Source organism: Diplotaxodon limnothrissa, unplaced genomic scaffold (genome assembly GCF_057381915.1).
Source record: "Diplotaxodon limnothrissa isolate DT_005_m unplaced genomic scaffold, D_limnothrissa_male_GT1.1 unmapped_scaffold_1, whole genome shotgun sequence".
Taxonomy (NCBI): domain Eukaryota; kingdom Metazoa; phylum Chordata; class Actinopteri; order Cichliformes; family Cichlidae; genus Diplotaxodon; species Diplotaxodon limnothrissa.
Window position 1 is genome coordinate 2,420,202 of NW_028188555.1, and position 13,562 is coordinate 2,433,763.

The 13,562-nt window shown below is 39.3% G+C and overlaps 1 protein-coding gene and 1 long non-coding RNA gene across 2 annotated transcripts; both read left to right on the plus strand.

The window, feature by feature from the left end:
* Window positions 1–717: 717 nt before the first annotated feature.
* LOC146607103 (uncharacterized) lies at window positions 718–1,906 on the plus strand. The gene is made up of 3 exons (XR_014905275.1): window positions 718–777; window positions 869–1,013; window positions 1,726–1,906. It is a non-coding gene; the product is annotated as an uncharacterized LOC146607103 (long non-coding RNA).
* An 8,056-nt stretch (window positions 1,907–9,962) lies between these two features.
* On the plus strand, window positions 9,963–11,522 carry LOC146607104 (uncharacterized). The gene is made up of 5 exons (XM_085349091.1): window positions 9,963–10,118; window positions 10,381–10,497; window positions 10,575–10,721; window positions 11,021–11,131; window positions 11,220–11,522. The coding sequence occupies exons 1-5, from the start codon at window positions 10,073–10,075 to the stop codon at window positions 11,459–11,461; spliced, it is 663 nt and encodes a 220-aa protein (XP_085205217.1). The 5' UTR covers window positions 9,963–10,072; the 3' UTR covers window positions 11,462–11,522.
* The last annotated feature ends 2,040 nt before the right edge of the window (window positions 11,523–13,562 follow it).

Consider the following 13,562-nt stretch of genomic DNA (forward strand, 5'->3'; position numbering starts at 1 on the left):
ACGTTTCACCTCTCAAGCTTCTTCAGTTCTAAGGTCAAATGGTGGAGAGTCCCAGATATAAACCTAGTGGGAGTAACCCCCCACAGAGGGACAAAAGGACCCCCTGATGATCCTCTAATCGCCTGAGCCAAGGTGTGAAACTGGGCCTGGGTCCCAATCAGCCAGTTTCGGGTGTCTTCATTGTGAAACCTGGCCCCACCTTATCATGCGAATTCCTGAGGTCAGATGGCCCAGGATGTGAGTGGGCGTTAAGGCGTCTGGGAAGGGATCTCAAAACTGGATTATAGATGGCAGAGAGTTGGTGTCGTAAACCCCCGCCTCTGTTCAAAGATGGTCGCTCACAGTGGACATAGATGGCTTCTTTCACTCCTCTTTCAAACCATCTGTCCTCTCTGTCCAAAATGTGAACATTGGCATCCTTGAAAGAGTGTCCTTTATCCTTAAGATGCAGATGGACTGCTGAGTCTTGTCCTGTGGAGGTGGCTCTTCTGTGTTGTGCCATGCGCTTGTGAAGTGGCTGTTTGGTCTCTCCAATGTAGAGGTCTGAGGTTTTTAGTGAATGTGTTTGGTTTTGTAGTCCTGTAAACAAAGCATCACTTCTGAAGTGGATTAACAGGCTGGCCACAACTATAACATGTGTTTTATTCTCAGGAACATTATCCATGCTTGACTGCAATGTCTTCCCAGGCCTGGGGCAGAACTATCTGACAACCGAGGTCAATATGTTTTTGCTTCCTGTGCAGGAAAATGACGGGGAGGATAATTTGACCAAAGCAGGTTACAAACATTTATTCTTCTCATAAGGTAAAACTCAAGTGACATCTCGTGTGTTGTGTGAAAAATAAATGAATCTTTGTACGTTGTTTAGGGTCAGGAACGTACCCACTGTTCTCTCTGCTCCCCGGCTATAGAGGACACCCGGCCTTTTCCACCATGGTTTCAAAACTCCGCAGCCAAATACTGGCCATGCCCCGCTGTCAGCTGTCACACACTATTCTCACTGAGAAAAACTGGTAAACATCATATCAGTACTATTTATTTATAAATGAATAATTATTTTATTCATATTCCACTATTCAAAAAGTGTAGGTGACTAATCCATGGTAAAAAAAAGTGAGACAACCAAGTAAATACATCCTGCACCCAGGGTGAGAATCAGTTTTATGTTTTAAACTGGTTTGCTCAACAAAGCCATCATAAATGTCATTGTTTTTGAACTCTCATAGAAACAGTTTTTAATCCCTGTGGAAGAAATGCAAAATATCTATTAGAGATGAGGGGTCTCTCTGCTTCCCTTTACTTTCAGTGACTACAACCTGCTGTCTTTTTGTTTTGTTTTTTGTAAACAACAGAAAATGAGCGCTGGTGGTTTGTTGTGAAATAGTTTTCTGAGGTGCAACTTGCTGCATGTACCTACAAGCACAAAACTTTCAGAGTAGTGAAAAATATTTCTTGCTGTGGGATATCAGGTTAATTTTTTTCTGAACATGCTTAAAACAATATCAATTGAAAATGAAATACTACAGTGAAAAGAAACATATTTCCATGCCATATAAAGAAAGTAAAAGTGTTAATAATTAAGGTTGGTGCAGAAATGCATACAATTTTTGATTTTTTTCTTCTTTGTACTATGTCACTGTAATTTTGTGAAATCTTGAGACATTATTGGGATTTCGTTTAAGTTTATCCCTCTGTTTCCTGTCTTAACTTTCTTTGTTTTCACAGGTTTCACTATGCAGCTCGTATCTGGGATGGTGTGAAAAAGTCCTCGGCCCTCTCTGAATACAGTCGTCTGCTCTGCTGACACGTGTTTAACTGCTCTTATGTACAGTTTTATTTCACTGATCAGATCACACAAAGACAAAAGAAGTGCAGCTGAATGGGATGTTGAAAAAAAAAAAAACATCACTGGGACATAAAATAAATATAATTATTCAGACTTTGAGTCCTGCTTGTTCTATAGTGTCCTGGGACTGTCCTCAGGAATTCTGATAGTTACAGATAAAGTTACAGCCTGTGCAGAGGTGGTGAGCGGGAAAAGAAAGTGTCTTCTCTCAGCACATGTCTAATAAAAATGCGAGAATAGTTTTTAAATTCAAGTCATTCTTGACTGTGTTTCAGTTTTGATGCACTGATACTTAACATGTTTTATAAGGTGAAAATACAGATTTCTGTCTTGTTATTACCTTTGTAAAAAGTATGGTAAAAATGAAAGAGAGAACTGGTGGGCCTGGTTTTTTAAAGATATATGTTGTATTGTAGAATGCATGTAGCATGCATCACAGTCAGTTTTTTTTTCATTCAGTGCCACTAGAGTGGTTGCATGGTTAAAACATACTCTGCTGACAACTGAAACAGTCACTGGTTATCAAAGAAAAAAAAAAACAATTCACGTCCGTTCTAAAAGAAAATGATTTGCAGCCTAAATGCAGCCTAAACATATTTTAGCAATAGAATGAAACGACTTTAAAGAATATTCCATCAAATATATGATACAAAAATCAGCAATTTAATAACACTAAAACTTCAGCTATGAATAGAAGCATATATATAGCCACCTGTCATCAATACACTGATACAAAAATCAATAAGGCATTTTATTATCACTAAAACTTCAAACAAATAAACAAACTGGAACTAAACAGGTTTTTAAACTAGTTTTAATAGATATTGTTACAGGAAAAATGTTTCTATGTTTCTTTACCTTCTTTTAAATGTGCAAGCATGCCCTTTTGTCTATGGTTAGATTAGTTTAGAATTATCTTTTTAGACTTTCTCAGCAAAGACATACTGTTTTGGGACATATTGTTTTAGATTGTTTTATCTCTCACAGCCTTCTCCCAGCTCTCTGCTGACGAGACTAGCGCCACATATGGAGTTGTTTATTTTATTTGTTTTGTATTTTCTTATCCTGTTCTCACTGTCTTTCCTATAAAAATTACCAAGCCACTGTGCATGGTGTGAGTTGTCCTTAGCAGCTCACCCGTGTACACGTTTGATAAAGAAAGTAACTTTGTCTCATTGTGTCTTTATTTCTCCTGGGTTTTTTACAGAGTTTTCCCCCAACATTTCTTGGTCCTTCGGAGCCGGAGCGCCTCCATCGTGTCCCATCTCCGTGACCAGTCCACGTTGCTCGTCTGTCGACAGCCCACACACTAGGTGTGTGGTCAAAGACCAAGGGCGTTAAATTCGAGTCTTGGCCAACGTTCTTAGAAAGCGACCCACGGTGGTGGGGCCCGATCGAGGTGGACCAGACCCGGCGACACCGACCAGGTAGATACAGACACACTGACACAATCTTGCGTAAAAGCGTATTTTAAATTCAGGGAATTTAAAATAGCGAAAGTAGCTCGTCGCGACTGGAAGCTCCCCACCTCTGTGGGTTTAAAGTAGCTCGTCGGCTGGTAGCTTGGAGCTCGTCGACTGGAAGCTCCCCACTTCTGTGGGTTAGGTTTGGAGCTCTGGGTAGCTCCCCCAGCTGGGTCTAGACAGGGTCTAGGGAATAAGTAGCTCGTCTACAGAAAGACTGGCAGCTCCCCTTATGATAAGGGTTCCGATCGCGCGAATAGGTGTGAATGTGAATGTGTGTGTATTGTTTTAATTAATGGAGCAAGCTGAATTTTCACGGTCCAATAAGAGACTGAGCTGCTCCTACTGTGTTTTTCTTTTACTGCTATTCACTGACGTGCTGGTGAGTTGAGAGAACGGTCGAGTTCCGTCTCGTAAAGTTCACACCGCTTTTGGAAATAGTCCGAAAGTAGAAGGGCGTGTGAGCAACCACTCTCGTCTCTAATACCAGCGAAGGTGATAGCAGCTGTATCGTGTATATATTACTTAAACAAAAATAAGTAAATACATAAATAAGATGGGTAATCAAGCAAGTGAAATTAAAACTCACGCCTGCTGACGAGCAGTGGTGAGAAAAGAAAAGTCCAGACGCCGGACAAAAACAGTGTCTGTAAACTGAGAGATTTAAGAAAACAAAATATAAACAGTCAGAAGAACAGAACTCAACTGCCAGTTTAGTAAAACCAGAAGACGAGACACTGTGCAGTTCCCACAACCCTTTTAGAAAGCCATCACTCATTCCTGCAGCCGCATCTGCAGCACCACCCATATCAGGAAGAACATAATAATCCCTTATTAAGTGAAAACTAGAGATCACAGTAGTTTGAAGTAGTTTAAAAGGGTTGAAAACAGACCCCACTGAGTAGATATAAATATAAAAAGTACGAAATAAAGATGAAGGGAAAATTACAGTAGAAATTATCTTTAGAGTATTTGAAATTAATAATAGCAAGGATAACAACCTGTAAAGTGATATTATCAATGAAACACAGTTGGCATGATGACCATGCCCACAATGTATAAAATGAATATAAAGCAAATAATTCACACGAAAATATTTTAATAAAATAAATAAGGTATATTAAGGCTGTGTCATTGTTCAGCCAAGGACAGTGTGTGAAAAGGTAACTGTCTCCACCTTGGGAAAAGGATGATTCTGCAGGTCATCTGAAGCCCTTGATGGATACAAAATAAAATATAAATAATATATTATAATAGAACTGCCTGGTCCACCATGCAACAGAGAGAACAAATGTGACCGCAGATTGGATGAATTCTAAATTATCTGTTTGCCGAATAAGATGATCCTAACTATCAAATTGGCTCAGTAGTAGTATAGTGGTACACACTGATAAAATATTATAATATGCTATTGCTGTCATATAAGACAAAGAGGATAATATTAACAATGACATAATATTAATATGAAGAGGCACCTTAATCGGTTATGATGTGAGGTGGATAATTGTTAACCAGTAGTCTGCATCAAGCTTAAGGTTTGCTGAAACTCAGTGTAATGACATGTGAGATGAAGACAATACAGAGAATAACTAAACTAATGAAGTGCATAGAGGCACTTGACCAGCTTGAAACCTTCATCCTAGAATGACACATTGCTGAGATATAGAGCACACCTATAATAACAACCAATAAGCAAAACCCTGTAGACAACAGCTACAACTACAGGATTGAGAAGCTGAATTAAATATGTAGACACTGCTAAGCTGATGAGCATGTTCCACATTTTCTTTTCTTTTTATTTATTTGTTTCTTTTAGAGCAGAAGAAAGACTCTAGGTCTGACCAACCGTCTCAGTCGTGGGCAAAAAGATGACAGTCAATAAAATTCTAAAAGATAATTTATTGACGAAAAATATATCAAGAGATAAAAGATAAAACAGTCCAGTGTCCCACTTATGAATTGTATAAAAACACACAGTCCCAAGGCCAGAGCCAGCTATGCCACACGGCCAAGTTGCACCCCACATGTTGCCTTTAACAGGGTTAGAAGTTGTCCTTGGAGACCCACCACCCTGCAAGCATATAGTCAGTGGTCACTCAAGCCTCTGCAACCCTGCTGCCTTTAGGCTGTGGCATATAATAGGCCCTGGACTGCACAGAGAGACAAAACAACACAGCAGTGTTTGTAGTGTGGGCTATAAGTAGACCAGTGTATCAGTGCAATCAAGTACACTTGCCTCTAATTAGTCCAACCCCATTCCAGCCATTGGCTCACCAAAAATGTGACAACCACAAAACCACTCCCAACCCAGTGCAACTTCACACAATAATATGGAGCTGAATTAACACAGGCACATTAGTCTACCATGTTACAAGCTGCATGCTATTAAAAGCCAACATATGCAGACTTCTGCCTTGTTCGGGTGGCAGCATTTTTCTTTTTTCTTTTGTGTCCTGACACGTTTATGTTTTTTGTTTTTGTTTGATTATTTTGTTGGTTTTGGAAACGAATTTAAACGAACTTGTGACAATACTTGAGAATCACAGTGACACATAGTGATTAGGCAAATGATTGAAAAATGCCTAGGTTTAGAGCTGTGAGCTATGAGCTGTGAGCAATGCAAAGTTAAATATATATATGTATAAATGGGAAACAACCCTAACTTGAAAGTTTGAAATGTGTGAGATCCATGCATTGTTTGAAGAACTAGAAATTATCTAAAACTGCCTTAAGTGAAAATGTAGAGTTGCATCTATTCTCCCAAACAAAAAAAACAAAAACCAAAAAAAGGGAGAAGCATTCTGTAACTTAAAAATAAGGCTGACTGTTGACAACAGACTAAAACACAAATTCGCAGGTGGCTATCAGGAACAGAGAGGCGAGCAAAGTCACAAACACCAAGGCCGCAGACAGCCACGCAGAAACAGCAGATAACATAGAGACAACGCCTGCTAGAACCGTGGAGAGGAAGGTCACTTCACACGAGATTGTTGCGCATGTGAAATACACAAAGATAAACAAATAACCATTTATATAGACAGCCAGTATGTTTTCTCTGCTGTGCATCATTTTGCAAAAAATCTGGAAAACCAGAGGAATGATTACACCAACTGGCAAACCAGCATGCCAACCTCTTACAACGCCTACTGACTCTTTCATTACTACAGGCAACAATTTTGCTGACAGAGCAGCAAAATAGGCGGCACAACAGGCAAACATCACATTGATGGCAGTAAACACACATCAGATTCCACTGGATGTGTTGAAAAATGAACAAAAAGCAGCAAGCACAGCAGAGCAGGCAAAATGGCTAAAGCACGGTGCAGTTCTGACAAACGACTTAATGATGTGTTATGGCAAGCCAGAGTTGCCAAAATTCCTCCACAAAATGGCGGCATTAGTGACTCATGGCTGTACGCATTTGTCAACGGGGGGACTGACCAGTATTGTCAACTCTCATTTCTACACTGTAAATTCTACACAATACTCTCATTTCTACACTGTAAATTCTACACTGTAAATTTTGAAACCTCAGCAAAACAATTTGTCAGAACATGCATGACGTGTCAAAAATATAATGCTCAGGGTAACCTGCGACCACAAAGAGGCCGTTTTCCAACTCCGCCTCATCCTTTTCACACAATTCATATGGATTTTATTGAACTAAGCGAATGTCAAGGGTCAAAATACGCCCTAGTGGTTATAGACGTGTTCTCAAAGTGGCCGGAAATCTATCCAGTGAAAAAGGCAGATGCAATTTCAGTAGCAAAGTGCCTGTGCAATCACTTCATACCCACATATGGCATCCCAGCTTTGATACGATCAGACAACGGCACTCATTTTGTAAATGATGTCATCACTAAGGTCTCTGAAGCACTCGGTTTCAGCATAAAACACCACTGTGCTTATCACCCTCAGAGCGCAGGCCTTGTAGAGAGAACTAACGGCACTATAAAACAAAGGCTCAGGAAATGCATGGCAGAAACAGGAAGGCCGTGGCCTGAATGTTTGGGTTTAGTGAAGATGTGGATGCGCTTAACACAAGGCTCCCATAAACTAACTCCATTTGAAATCATTCATGGCAGGCCGTTTCCACTGCCTATTACCAGTCAACCAATAGACAAAGCAATCAGAGAAAACACATTAGCAGAATGGATGTCTAAGCTGTTAGAAAACAAAGAGGTCATTGTACATAATCAACAACCTGATGATGTTTCTCCAGTGTCTTGCAGACTAAAGCCCGGTGACTGGGTTCTGATCAAGGTGCTCCAAAGGAAAAACTGGAGCACACCCAGGTGGGAGGGGCCATACCAAGTCCTCCTCACTACACCGACCGCTTGCAAAATTGCGGAACGACCATCCTGGGTCCATCAGAGTCACTGCAGGCGAGTCAGTGAAGCCATCTAAACACAGCTGACGGCAGGCTTGCCTACTTGTTGTGATCTCGCCCGGTGGAGGGGTCAGCTTTCCTGGCCGGGGGGTCTACTCGCGACAGGAGGGTGTGTTCCGTCGTCATGAGGTGGTGGCTCTTATCAACTGCAGCGGCCCTGACCATGGCCGGGCTCCTCATCTTTGCTTCCGTGAGGGACAATAAGTCACGCTATATGAAGAAAAGGCAGACACTGTATGACAAAGGAAAGTACTCCAAGTTTCCCCATGGCTACGCCACTAACTTCTGGTGGCAGTTTATGAACACTACAGCTTACTTGAATAATAAAACTGACTGCTATGCAAATACATATACACTTTCTGCCCACCGAGGAACGAGAGGAAGTGTATGGACTGTTCACTCAACGAAACCTGTGCCAGTAACGCGACACTGATGAGCCTCAACTGTCGCTCCAACTACAGCTACCGAATGATACTACAAACAAAGACTCATTACCAGACAGGATGTGCACGGACGGCACCAAGCAGTAAAGGAACCAGAGTTTCGCATCTGGGGAGGAGGAGTGAAATTCTTACAGAGCTTGATCCCCGGCATTGGAGTTGCCGAGGTGCGGGATCACGTGGAAATCAACCGATATGCTCTGCTACGACACATCAACTTGACTAAGACCCTGGGAACCGCCTTAGCAGGAGAACAGCAGGCCATCAGAACGATGGTGCTGCAGAACAGACTGACACTAGACCTGCTAACAGCATCACAAGGAGGAGTTTGCAAGCTGATCGGGGAAACATGTTGCACTTTTATGCCTGATGGATACGAAACTGGAGGAGACATTTATGAAGCTTTGCAGAATTTGACCGCTCTGCAAAAATATGTCACTGAACACACACCTGGAGCAGCTACAGCACAAAGCTGGCTGGACTGGCTGTTCAGCGGTTCATGGCTGGCTGCTGTAGCAAAGCCATTTTTCCTTCTAGGTCTCATCATGATAGCACTGCTCATATTAGTGTTGTGTGTGTTGCCATGTCTAAGAGTAATGATTTCACAGATGATAACAACTACAATGACTGCTTATGTTGCCGTGCCTGAAGAAGAACAACATCCCATTGCAATTCTGTTAGAGGAGAACTTGTAATAACTGCTAATAAATGACGTGGTGATTAAAAATGACTTGTCAAGTGATCATGCACTGATTAAAACATTAGTAGGTTATGCAAGTTTTCATGCTTTTATTTTTTTGAAGTCTTCAGTTTTAAACATGAAGTTTCCATTTTAAATATGAAGTTTTCATTATTTTACATATAAAGTTTTCAATTTAAGGTTTGCATCATTTTATAATATAAGGTTTTCATCCTTGTATTTTTTGAAGTTTTCATTTTACATATTAGGTTTTCATCATTTTTAAATATAAACTTTTCATTTTACTTTTCATCCTTTATTGTTTGTAGTTTTAGTTTTATTATTTTTTCTTGTTTATTCCACTTGTTATTTCATTTACTATGATTTTCATTTACTATGTTTTTCTTTGTATTATTTTCTTTTGTTTTATTCTTTAGACCAAATGACTTCCATTTCTGCTATGCTGACATTTTGAGAATTTAAAAATTGCTTAAGATACTTAATAAATAACCTTCACAGACAATTGTTGTATACATTTAAAATAAGTTAAAACAGGAGGGAATGTTACAGGAAAAATGTTTCTATGTTTCTTTACCTTCTTTTAAATGTGCAAGCATGCCCTTTTGTCTATGGTTAGATTAGTTTAGAATTATCTTTTTAGACTTTCTCAGCAAAGACATACTGTTTTGGGACATATTGTTTTAGATTGTTTTATCTCTCACAGCCTTCTCCCAGCTCTCTGCTGACGAGACTAGCGCCACATATGGAGTTGTTTATTTTATTTGTTTTGTATTTTCTTATCCTGTTCTCACTGTCTTTCCTATAAAAATTACCAAGCCACTGTGCATGGTGTGAGTTGTCCTTAGCAGCTCACCCGTGTACACGTTTGATAAAGAAAGTAACTTTGTCTCATTGTGTCTTTATTTCTCCTGGGTTTTTTACAGAGTTTTCCCCCAACAGATATTATTCTTCCTCATACATATGTTGAGATTCAGGTATTCTATGTTATTCTATTTTAACTTTGGAGAATTCTAACTAATACCAATTTAATTATCTAGATATAGGTTCTATGAAGTCTATTCATATATACATATATGCTGTTTCAAAGGCTTGTTTTTGATAGTCAGGTTCTTTCATTGTCAAAGGAGGAGTTAAGGAGTGGTCACAGCAAGAAGACCACTTCCCCCCAATAAGAATTACTTATAAACTGAACAGAAACTAAACAGAAATTCACTTCTATCTGACCATCACACAATGCAGATCTTTGTGCTGATCCTTGGGATTGTGCTGCTCCCTAAAGGCAAGTTTTTGTTCAGTTATCTGTTCTTTAACATTTTTAAACCAGCAAGTTCTGTAATATTCAATGAAATGTTTTCTTTTTTAATGCTTTTACAACAAGTGTCATTACATCTTAGTAAAGGTTTGTCAATTCTACAAATGATTGCACTATTTATTGTACTGTTAGCCATCTATTTTTCAAACTGTTTTAGTGAATGTTTTAGAATATGTCCATGCATTGGAAGCAAGAAAAAGTTTACTTGTCTTTATCTTTGTTTTATCAGCCTGTGCTTTGAAATGTTACGAATGCATACCGGACCTCTCTGGAAGCTGCGCTCAGACAACAAAAGAATGTCCTTCCAACACTCAGTGTGCATCAGTCAGAATAGCTTCATACGCAGGTTTGATTTTGTATAGTTCTTATTTTATTCTTCTTTTAAACTGGTTCAGTTTTCAATGGTTCGTCTTTTTGTTGCAGGTGGTTCAAAACTGGTTGATATTAAAGGTAAAAGTTGTGCTGCGGCTGAGGAGTGTGTTCAGGCCTCAATCAACTTTGGAGGCGCCCGAACTCTAATTACCAGCAAGTGTTGCACCTCTGATCTTTGCAACTCTCAAGCTGCCCCTGGTAATTTCTATCATGCTTCTTGGTATTTTGAAATCTAATTTCCTGTTCTTGAAACTTAAAAAATAAAAAATCTTTTTATCAAATATGTTGAGAAATTTTAAAGTGGGTCAATCGTCGTATTTGCTTGAATAGATCAGGGCAAAATAATCAATCTGTGAAAATTTCCTGATTGAAAATTCTCAAACAAACATATTAGTAACATATTGTTTTCTGTTGGTTTTTTTTCCAAGCTGATGTTTTTGGCACACAGTTAAAATAAGCAGGGAAACAAATATTACAAATATTTCTGTATTCAACAGAGGGCAGCATCTCATCTCCAAATGGGAAAAAGTGCTTCCAATGTGTTGGAAACGATTGCACACAAACTCTAAACTGCAACGGAAATGAGGACCACTGCATCTCATCAGCAAGTAATATACCGACAGGATTCAGTGTCTGCATGTTTGTTCTTTTCTGCTCAGACAAATGTTCTGTTATTCCTTCCTTTCATTTCCTCAGTGACTGCAGAAGGACAAAAGGTGACTGTAAAGGGCTGCGCCTCCAAGCTGATTTGCTCAAGCACACAATCTCCACAGATCACAGGAATCACTCCAGCAGAAACCAGCTGCTGCCAGGGTGACCTCTGCAACAGTGCTGGGATGACAACTACATCACAGCCCAGTAGTACAACTGCTGGCACTACAGCTGTTGGCCGTCTGCTCTTTGTCACAACGCTGATCTCTCTGGTCTTGTTCTCTTAGCTGATGAAACAACAGCATCACATCCCAGCTTTTCATATGACTGTCACAATGTTTCCTCCCATTTCACCAGACCTTAAAAAATTATTGAAAATTTTGTAACTAAATATAATTTTCGGTTTGTGGAAAAAAATTAACGAATTAATTTCTTAAAATCCTATATGCATCTCTGTTTCCTTTAAGTCTCAAAATCATTTTGCACGCACATTTAAAGGTTATCGTAAGGAGTCAGTGAGACATTTTCCTGAATTAATAGAAAAGTAAAATACAAATATGGTGGATTTTGACAATTAAATTCAAATTTCAAATTCAAATTTTATTTGTCACACACACACAACCATACACAGTATGACATGGGGGTGAAATGCTTGTAGCTGTACAATGCCCGACCATTAAATGACAGAAGAAAAGTTCTACAATATTTACAATTTACTACAAAAATTTACAAATTAACTTAGGAATTTACAGTAAAGAATGTGCAAATAGCAGAAGAGATTATAAAGATAAGGATTATAAATTATAGGAATTATAGGATTATAGGAAATGTGTGGTGGTGCGTGTGGTGACGTGTGTGAGAGTCCAGTCTTATAGTGACGTGTTTGGGAGAGTCCAGTCCTACACCTGGTTCAGGCCCCGAATAGCCTGGGGGAAGAAGCTCCTCTTCATTCTCTCTGTTTTGGCCTTAATGGATCGGATTACATTTTTTATTTCTCTCCGATATCCGATCCAGTAATTTACGTCAGTATTGGACCGATACCGATACGCAATATCAGATCGGTCCATCTCTAGTAATAACCTCTCCATCTCTGGAGAAAAACCCTTTCACGTGGTACTAAGTAGGCAGGGGTTTAAGGGTATCCCACAGAAAGCCTGTAAAGATTTGGATAGATGCACCTCTGCTTAGATTATATAGATTAGGTGTTGTTGTACCCCAGTTGCTTGGCACACACACAAAAAGAGGTGAAAAAGGTGAATCTCCAACATGAGCAGAAGAATTTTGCAGGGATCCAATAGCACATACAGTGGTCCCTCACTGTTTCGCTGATTTTTTCTTTTTTGTTGCATTTTTTATTTATTTTTTTAAGTGCATTGTATTCTGCGTCCTGACTGGCTGTAGACAATTAGACCATTGTCAATCAATCTCGTGTTGTGTCTCCTGTACAGTACAGAATGCGTTCAGCTGGTCAAATTTACATAAAGCTTCGATCGCTAGCAGTGTGACTCTGACGTGCTGTACTGTATGTTTGTAAGTTTTCTCCCCAACAAACACAACAATGTCGACAAAACATCGTCACCGGCGGGTGCCTTTGGTTTCCTTCTATAACACTGGACTTATTTTTCTACAAGACTTTGAGAGTGTTCAAACAAGAGAGAAAAGTGTGAAAATGTTCATGCCTGCCTGGGAAAAGTGTATAAAGTGTGTAGTGAGGGGTTTTACAGCCTTAAAACATCTATAATAATTGTAAAAAATAAAGTTGGCTACTTCATGGATTTCATCTATCAGTGACTCCTGCGATAAACGAGGGACCACTGTATATGGTCATTAATCACACCAGCACTCAAACCACTTTCTGAAACAGCAAGACTCTAATAATTTTCTTATCAGAGACATTACTCACTCTTAAATAAGCAAGCCTTGATACGTGCTTCATAAAAAACGTACTGGATTTCTCCACAAATGTTCAGTATGTCCCATCATTATTTATTTTCCTGTGTGCAGATCCCGTGGAGAAAACAATGTTGTGGTGAGCTGTTCAGGATTAATTCTAAAGTGTGTGAAGTGTGAAGTGGTTTGGATCTGTCAATGCCCTGTGGAATATCGCTCACTATCATAATGAACAATAAGCTCATTTTTAACTTTGTTTCTTGAAAGGATATATTTTGCAAACTCTTGAGTCATGAGTTCTGTAGCTGCGTCTTTGGCTCAGTGAATTTGAATATCTTACTTTCACAGCTGTCTGTTGCTTATCTCTGCTCAGATATAGCGTTCTCATTTCTGGTTTTTTAATCAGTATAAAATGGTTTGTAAGGAACTTACAAAGCAGTTTCACCACTGAGCACCATATATGGTTAGTCTTTCTTTTACAGGCATTTATCAGAAATG